This window comes from Callorhinus ursinus, unplaced genomic scaffold (genome assembly GCF_003265705.2).
Source record: "Callorhinus ursinus isolate GAN/ISIS: 27379988/994484 unplaced genomic scaffold, GSC_fseal_2.0 scaffold3, whole genome shotgun sequence".
Classification (NCBI taxonomy): Eukaryota; Metazoa; Chordata; class Mammalia; order Carnivora; family Otariidae; genus Callorhinus; species Callorhinus ursinus.
Genome location: NW_027397065.1, coordinates 93,339,577 through 93,348,929, shown reverse-complemented (window position 1 = coordinate 93,348,929; position 9,353 = coordinate 93,339,577). Strand labels below are relative to the sequence as shown.

Here is a 9,353-nt window from a genome sequence, read left to right as displayed (position 1 = left end):
ATGACCAGCCATCAACTTCAGCGCTGGGCTGTCCCTGGGGGTCCCAGGTTGGTGACAGTTCACGCTCCTTGCTGGTGGGGGGGGGGGGGGGGGGAAGCACTCCCATGACTCCCCCGGGAGAAGACTCTGGAAGATGCACAGGCTCCTCACTTGCCCCCACGTGCCTTTTCCTCTGTTTTTTTTTCTGTTGTTGTTTTGAAGATTTTCCTTATTTATTTGAGAGAGTGAGCAAGTGAGCATGAGCAGGGGGAGGAGCAGAGGCAGAGGAAAGGAGACTCTCTGCTGAGAGCAGAGCTCCACATGGGGCTTGATCCCAGGACCCTGAGATCATGACCTGAACCAAAGTCAGAGCCACCCAGGCATCCCATTCTCTGCTGATTTTGCTACATATTCTTCCCATGTTGGGATTACACGGGGTGGGATTACAGGGGTGATGTGTGAGAGGCTGATTCACCTTAGCTTTGTGAAAAATGGGCAAGTGCCTACCTTTGATCAGTTTGTGGTAAAATGGAGATAATCTTTGTAAAAACATTTTATAAAGAGTAAAGAATTACACACATAGGTGGCATTGTTGCTTTTAAATGGCAAGTATTTTTTATTATATGTCACTGCTAATAAATAATAGGTGCTTACTAAATACAGACACAAGCCAAATTCCAACCATATACCAGGGTGTCAACTGGATACAAGGAACACTTTCTCTCCCTTTGGTGGGAGAGATGCTCACACCAGCAAGAAACCTTGATTAACGTTACTATTTTCTGTCCTCATTAGGCAGTTCTATCCATTATCTGACAACTTCTATTTATAATTCTAGGAGAGAGAAAAGTAATTTGAGGAGAAAACAGAATTTATTTAGGGAGTGATAAAAACAAACAGAAAACTACTTACAGTGAGGATCGATACTGTATTTGACTTTCTTAAAAACAATCTTACCCTACAGCAAAGATACGAGGTTATACTGTTCAGCCTAACAAAATGTTACAGCTTAAAAAAAAAATTTTTCCCGAGAAACTGCATCCTTATAGCTGAAGAGGGCCAAGGAAGAGACCCTGTGTCCCACTCAGTCGGTGGTGGGAGTAGAAGACCCCTCAGCTGGAAGGTGGCTACAGAAGACAACACGGCGATGCCCCGGGACACCACAGCATCACCGAAGATGTACTTCGCTCCTGCCCTACTTCTCTAGGATGGCTTTCTCAACTCTCTTACACTTCCTCAGCTCAACAGTCAGCTCCCAGTATTTGAGATACAGCCACATGAGTCTCCCATTCTGGCGTTTGTTGGTATTCCAGACGTCGCCACAGTATGTGTCGTGCTGAAATATGTCGGTCAGGCCAGCCGCCATCTGCAGGTCAGCGGCAACTGGGTCGGTGGATGCTCGGACCAGTAAGTTCTTCTCGATTTCCAGCCGCCTGCCGCGGGGGAGGAGCAGGCTGCAGTAGATGTTCTGTCTTTCCGTAAGAGCGTCTTCAAACTCTTTCAGCACAAGCCTGGCCCTCCTCTGCCAGTCATCTTCCTTTTCCAGGAAGCTGAGATACGCACTTCTCAGGGGCTGCAACTGTCTCTTTTCTTGCATGACCTGAGCCCGCTCCTGTTCCAGAAGCTTCTTTTCTTCTACCAACTTGCGCCCCTGAGAGATAAGGGCTTCTCGGTAACTAGTCGTTCTGTTTTGTTCCTTTTCAAGTTCCAAAGACAAGTGAGCAACCGCACGCCGGTTTTCTGAGATCACGGCGTGGTACTTGGCTTCAAGATCCCGCTGGAAAGCAGCTGTTCTCTGACGGTACGCTTCTCTCTCTTTTTCTATTTCTTTCTTGGACTCCCTGGACCAAATCCAACCTGACACGAATAAATTGGGGGAGAAAAACACACTTAATGAGAAGTCAGAGCTGAAGTTTTATAATCTTTATTTTGAAAAAGCATAAAGCAGCTAAGGACAGCATTTCAATAAAATCTTAAGCCCTGAAAGGTACAGGTAACATTTTGTATGAAACCATATAATAATCAAAATTCTTATCTTAAAATCAGGTAAGGCTCCCCAAGGACAAGTGTGACAAGGTTGCTGACAGTTCCCTTCCAGACTCCTCATCTTCTCTGGCTGAAAAAATACACCACTGCTTTCTTTTGCTCTCAAACTCACCACCAATGCCTACTCTGGCCACAGGGCCTCCACGTCCTACCGCCAAGGTTTAAAAGTCAACACTGCTATGCTTCCTGTAATGTTGGCAGGTGATTACAGAACTGAGTGATTTCAAAGCGCATTCAGACTTGCCTGGTCATCTCGCTTCTATTCTGACAAGGGTACATAAAAAAGGTGGAGGAAGATTTCAACCTCAAGACATGGCCTGGCTCCCTTTCCCCAAACCAGGGAAACTCTACTCTCACAAACATGGGACAGACTGAGGAGCAGCTGGGCCTCTGTCCTCTGCTGCATGGAGAAATCCAGTGCCGGGAGGCTCCTTTTCCCTCCCCAGCACTCAAGGCGGTGTCCTTGCCATTCGGGTCTTCTTCCCCCGCGTCCCTTGAGAACCATCCTCTGAGGCAGTATTTGCGTGCACCTGAAAGTCATTTCCACTTGAAGTGCTGCTACCACCCCAACTCTATAAGCATGAGACCAAATGCATTCTTTCCTCACCTACAAACAGCATCTAGGCCTACTGGTAACGGAAACTCGAAAGCACACATCATCTTCATCTCCTCCTTCCACTGAAGTTCACAGGTAGGGGACTGGCCGCTAGAGCAGCAGTTACAGTTATCATCTGATAAGCACTGAGAGCTCTGTGAGAAGGGGAAGAAGGAAGGACTAATTCCATTTAGGGTGCAGTCAGGAGGGGCTCACGAAAGAGGCGAATGGGAACCAGTCTGGAAAAACGAGGAACAGCTGGTAGGAAAGGCCCCCTCTAGGCAGAATGAACAGGGACAAGAGTGGGCATCACATGTCCTGAGCAGATGGTGTCCAGGAGTCGCTGCAGGGCTTCTACTGAGGGGCTGAGCACATCCTGGAAGTCAGCAGGCCTGAACAACAGAGGTCCTCAGAGACTCTGGTAAGAAGTGGAAGATCAGAGGTGGGGGTGCAGCAGGGGGCAGAGGAGGCCACTCTTGCCTTAACCCAGGTATGAGCTAATGGAAGTACAACTGACACACGGAACAAGTGGCGACTGGTACAGAACACACCGAGCTGCACATCAGACTACACGGTACAGGCTGTGACTACGGGCAAGTCTGGGGTGGGTGGCACTGAATCAGGAAGGCCTCCAGGAAGAGGTGGGACAGAGACGTGACACAGGTGGGGGAGATCACCAAGGACGTGTGCAGAGGAAAGTGTGGAAGCAGAATGGAAAAACCTTAAGTCTGGGTCTGATCCTGGAGAACCCTGCCTTATGACTCTGGGCAAAACACAATTGTGCACAGCCCCAGTTTCCCAAGGCAGAGAAGAGAGTGGGGGCTCCTGCTTTTGGGGGAATGGAACAGAAGTACTCTTTCCTGTTCTTCCTGCTCAGCACAGTCGGAAACCCTGCGTCGTAAGTACGGCAAACCAAGGGGGTTCTTAAAGGTGGAGAACCGCAGGACGACTGGCGAGGGACCTCAGGACCCAAGGAAGGCTACAGTGGTGAGGCCCCTGGGGTTTTATTTTGCCTCACACTTCCCAGACTTGGAGCTGAAATGCCAATGTGAACACTTTCTTTCAAAAAGCCCCAGCACAAGTCTGCTCTCTCTGGCCAAGGGGCTAGGAAGGTGGCCTAGCAAGACAGAAACTTCAACAATAACTACTCCACTCTGGCCACACAGCAAAGTCACTGTGGTCCCATCCCCATCCATTGGGCAAAGGCTGATGGGAGCCCCTCCTGCTCCCTTGGGGGTGGTGTCAGAGGTGGCCAAGTGGGGAGCAGTAACAAGATCTCCTACCTCTCCCAGGCAGGGAGGAGCATCTGTGGGAACCTGGGGGAGCTGCACCCCCGGCTCCTGCCCAGTGGTAATGAGGGGACCAGAGGCTGAGTGCGGAGCTTGGACTTCCATCCCCACCTAGGAGTGAGGCAGCAGAGCCACCTTTCCCCTGCTAGAGCCCTATCCAAGAAGAATCCATAGAATGTCCAAATAAAAGGTCAGCCTCATAACATAATGCCCCAAATACACAGGTTTCAGTTGAAAATCACTCTTCATACCAAGAATCAGAAAGATCCCAAATTGAATTTAAAAAGATAATCAGTAGATGCCAATAGTGAGGGGACAGAGATGTTAGTGTTACCTGACAAAGAGTTTAAAGCAGGCATGACAATACAAAGTCTAAGCACAGAAATAGGACATACAAAAACAAGCATATGAACGTTTTGAACTGAAAAATACAATAACTGACACAAAAAAAACATGATGCTGAAGTAAGTGTGGAGAAGAGAGAACTCTGCCAAAGGGCTAAAATAATAAATCGCATAGGAACACAGACATAAAACCCTGAACAAAATACTGGCAAATGTAATTCTACAATATGTAAAAAGGATTATATGGCATGACCAAGTGGAGATTTATTTTCAAAGATTTTTTTTTAAGATTTTTTTTTTTTAAGATTTTGTTTATTTATTTGACAGAGAGAGAAACAGCAAGAGAGGGAACACAAACAGAGGGAGTTTGAGAGAGAGAGAGAAGCAGGCTTCCCACTGAGCAGGGAGCCTGATGTGGGTCTCAATCCCAGGAACCTGGGATCATGACCTGAGCCAAAGGCAGACGCTTAACGACTGAGCCACGCAGGCACCCCAAAGATTTATTTATTTGAGAGAGAAAGTGCATGCGAGTGGGGGGAGGGGCAGAGGGAGAGAATCTTCAAGCAGACTCCCTGATGAGCACAAAGCCATAGCCTGACATGGGGCTGGATCCCATGACCCATGACATCATGCATGACCTGAATCGAAACCAAGAGTCAGACACTTAATCGACTGAACCACCCAGGTGCACCCCCCCCAAAGTGGAAATTATTCCAAAAATGTAAGACTGGTTCAATATTCAAAAATCAATCAATGTAACCCAACATACGAACAGTCTAAAGAAGAAAAACCACATGATCCCATCAACTGATACAGAAAAACATTTGGCAAAATTCAACACCCACTGGTGGTAAAAACTCAAAAAGAAAAGAAAAACTGAGGGGAGCTTCCTTGCCTTGATAAAGAACAGCTATGAAAACCCACTGCTAACGTCGCCTTTAATGGTGAAGACCGAATGCTCTTCCTGTAAGATGGGAACTTCTCAATGGGGGCCTGGAGGTGTCAGCCAGTGCAAAAAAGCAAGAAAAGGAAAAGGAAATAAAAGACAAACAGATTGGAAAGGAAGAAAGAAAACCTAAGTCTCATACATTATACTAAAAGAAAAAAAAAATTAACTCAAAATGGATCATGGACATGTAAAACTAAACTTTCAAGAAACAATGTGGGACAGAACCTTCAGGATCTAGGGCTAGGCAAAGAGCTGCAGGAGGAAAAGCATGACCCATGAAAGAAAAAACTTGAACTTCATCAAAATTAAAACCTTTGCTCTGCGAAAGCCTCCATTTAGAGAATAAAAAAGCAAGTTAGAGTGGAAAAAGATACTGGCAAATTAGATATCCAACAAAATACTAGAATCTAGAATGTAGTAAAAAACTCTGAAAACTCAACATGAAAACACAGTATAATTAGAAAATGGCCGAAAGACAGGAACAGACATGTCGTGGAAGAGGCTATACCGATGGCAAATAAGAATGTGAAAACATGTTCAACATTATTAGCTATTAGGGAAATGCAAACTGAAACCACAGTGGGTGTAAAATAAAAACAACAGTGACCTCACCAAATGCTGGTGAGGATACCAAGAAAATGGATCACTCACACGCTGCTGATGAGGATGCAAAATAGTACCACCACTCGGGAAAACGTTTTGGCACTTTCTTAAAAAACTAAACATCGACTCCCATGGAGGCTGACAAGATCAGGTGGTGTTTTTGATTCAGCGATCTGCACAGTGCCTGCCTCCAGGTCAGAGACTGGGCAGATCCAAACCCAGCCCTAAGGGTGTTGCCACTTAGAAGCTCACCAGCCTGCCATCTTGCAAAGCTCTCCTAACCCTTGGAACCACTACCTATGGCCCATGGCTAGGGTGATGAACTTGGTGAGGGAATTGGAAGGCTTAACATTACACTGACTAACAATGATTAATTAGTTTTGAGGCTGGGACAGGCCCCAGGGCAACTCTCATCGTTCCATTTGCTTTCCAAACTCTAGCTTTTATAGCCTTTCATAACAACCTTTACTTCTGAGGTTCTTGCCTCCTTGGACTTTTGAAATGTCGCTTTCTGTCCCTGAGAAGAGTCAATGAATATTTTGTATTTTCTTCTTGGTTGTCTTGCTTAGGTAGCATGATCACCGAAAACTTTTATCTTTGCGTTCTTATAAAGAGTCTCCAAAAATCTTTCACTACATAGTTTAGAAATTATATTGCCAAGGGGCACCTGGGTGGCTCTTGGCTTTGGCTCAGGTCATGATCTCGGGGTTGTGAGATAGAGCCCTGCGTCGGGCTCCACACTCAGTGAGGAGTCTGCTTGAGAGTCTCCCTTTCCCTCTGCCCCTCCCCACATGCATCCCCCCCACAAATAAATAAACAAATAGAAATTATATTGCCAAATATCGGTGTAAACGAGTCTCCTGGCACAGTCTACAGTAAAGGCAGATAAATGAACAGTTGATAAATGCTATTTTCACCCTTCACTTCCTGAGGTAAGCCTATTGACCTGAGAAATCTAAGCACATGAAAAAACACTCCATAAAAAGTATCACTGCAAATAGACGGGAGCTTGTGATTTTCTTCAGTTATTCAGTTTCTCATATTCTTAAGTGCCAATCCAAAACTGTGGGATATGACAAAGTATAAAACTAATTCCTGAACGTCAGAAAATTATCATGTAGTGGAAAATAAAAGCTAAGGGCTGGAATAATTATAACAGACCAGTAACTGGTCATTTCCCCAAAGTCAATTCAAACTAGAGAGAAGCTGGCCAGGTGAGCAGAGGTTTTCAGACTGATTCCCTAAACGTTAAACAGATAACCAAACTGGTTTTCTTTTACACCTATTTTATTCTCCCCTGTCAGTCCTGATGAGGGCAACTGAACCAAGAGAGTTCCCTTCAGAGAAGTGAAGTCTGGAAAGGAGCTAATAGTTACTAAAAACCACTCCACACAAAGTATCTTGTTTTATTTAGCCCTCACAATGCTTCAGTGGATAGGGAAACTGAGGCTCAAGGGGTTAAATAATTTGCCTAGGACTCACTGTATGGGATAACACTAGGATGTACACTTGCATCTGTCAGGGTCCAAAGCCCAAGGTTTTTGGGATCCACACTTTCAGCCCACCGAATGCAAATGTTAGGAAAACTATGACTTACGAAAAGCAGCCAATCCCAGCATTGGAACCAATAGGGCATAATTCCATCTGCTTCCATCACCCCCGTCAGCCCTGGAATTAGGCCGGATATTCCAATTTGGGGGGTCATTTAAGTTATTCATGGAGATGTACCTTGAAGTAAATAATAAAACCATTAACCATACAAAAGGAACAAAATACATCTGTCACAACTGTATCATCCACTTGGCTCAGTTCTACCTATGAGCCACATAGCACTGAGTCTTACAGGATTAAAAGAAAAAAAACAAGGCCTCAGACAATAGCCACGATATAGTCGGGGAGAGAAACAGGTCTCAAAGTGAAATACAAGTAAAGTGATGTTAAGATCTCTAATATAAACAAGCTTCACAGTACGATTGTATACAAAAATATGTAAATAGCAAGGCATGAAAGCACTGGCCCTCAGGAAATGGCAAATGACATGGAGGGCAAGGCAGCGGTGTGTGGCGGAGATGGGGACAGTACCAGGAAGGTTCTCATGCCTCCCGACTTTGGTGGCATGAACACCATAATTACAGATGTTTCTGCTTAAAGCTCATGATGTATCTCAGTAACTAGGCTGGGGTCTAATGTTAACATGAATTTACCGATTTACTAAGTACCTGCACTAGGTTGGGCATTTTCACACAATAGAGCAATGAGACTTTCAGCTTATTTCTATGTGATGGCCACAAATAATACACACTGATTAGAAAAGAAATAATCAGGGATGCCTGGGTGGCTCAGTCGTTAAGCGTCTGCCTTCGGCTCAGGTCATGATCCCGGGGTCCTGGCATCGAGCCCCACATCCGGCTCCTTGTTCAGTGGGAGGCCTGCTTCTCCCTCTCCCACGCCCCCTGCTTGTCTTCCCTCTCTCACTGTGTCTCTCTCTGTCAAATAAATAAAATCTTAAAAAAAAAAGAAATAATCAAGGCTTACATAACAAAAAAGGAATCCAATCCAATTTTGAAAAATTTTAATAGGGTTTTCAGTAAACACTTAACATCTAAAAATATAAAATTCTAATTGGCAATAAAGAAATGCCAAAAATATTATGTTAAGGAGTTTGTGGTAACTATACAATAAAAAATTAGTTCTGAAAGTACTAAACTGCAAAACTCTCAGTGTAGGTCTGTGAAGAATGGTTTTCATTTCTTCTGCCAATAAAGTCCACTTAGGGGGCATAGGGCCTGTGGAAACATACAATTCTAAGAAAAGCAACCTGATCCTAAGTAAGACAAAGGGTTATACACAATTATAATCTTTCTTGCCTCATTTAACACTAGCAAAGATTTGGAAACAACCTAAAGGTCAATAAAATATGGGCGCCTGGGTGGCTCAGTTGGTTTAAGCCACTGCCTTAGGCTCAGGTCATGATCCCAGGGTCCTGGGCTCTTTGCTCAGTGGGGACCTGCTTCTCCCTCTCCCTCTGCTGCTCCCTCTGCTTGTGCTCGCTCTCTCTCTCTCTGTCAAATAAATAAGTAAAATCTTTAAAAAAAAATAAAGTAAGAGTGGATGGATCATTGTAAACTAACTCACTAAAATATTTCCAAAATTATATGGCACACAATTGTGCATGAGAAAGATCCTAACAATACAATACGAAACACAGGAAAGTGAACACAGTTTATTTCCCATGCCACTTCATCCCACAAAAGATTTCAGGTACCTTACGTAAAACACACGAAGAACAAAAACACTTCGTGGACCAGAGGCGAAATCAGGCGCGTCAGTGAAGACATAGCCCGGGAAGCTGCACCAGACCCTCACCGGGTCATCTGCCCGTATCCACCGCTGGGGCTCCCAGTGTCACCAGGGCGCCCGCCCCCACCCCAGAACCCGGCCCGGCGCCCTGACCTACTCTGACCCCCGACCCACCCCCGGAGCCCCCGGAGCCCCCGAACACGGCCCGGCGCCCTGACCTGCTCTGACCCCAGACCCACCCCCGGAGC

The 9,353-nt window shown here is 45.5% G+C and overlaps 1 protein-coding gene across 2 annotated transcripts in view; it reads right to left on the bottom strand.

Moving 5' to 3' along the window:
• Nucleotides 1-568: 568 nt before the first annotated feature.
• CCDC127 (coiled-coil domain containing 127) overlaps nt 569-9,353 on the bottom strand; it is a 9,129-nt gene continuing 344 nt past the window's right edge. For both annotated transcript variants that reach the window (XM_025867523.2, XM_025867522.2), the window contains exons 2-3: nt 7,403-7,533; nt 569-1,836 (exon numbers count right to left, since the gene is read on the bottom strand). In XM_025867523.2, coding sequence (XP_025723308.1) covers nt 1,175-1,836; nt 7,403-7,523 — 783 coding nt within the window. In that variant the 5' untranslated portion in view covers nt 7,524-7,533 and the 3' untranslated portion in view covers nt 569-1,174. The remainder of the gene's footprint in view (nt 1,837-7,402; nt 7,534-9,353) is intronic.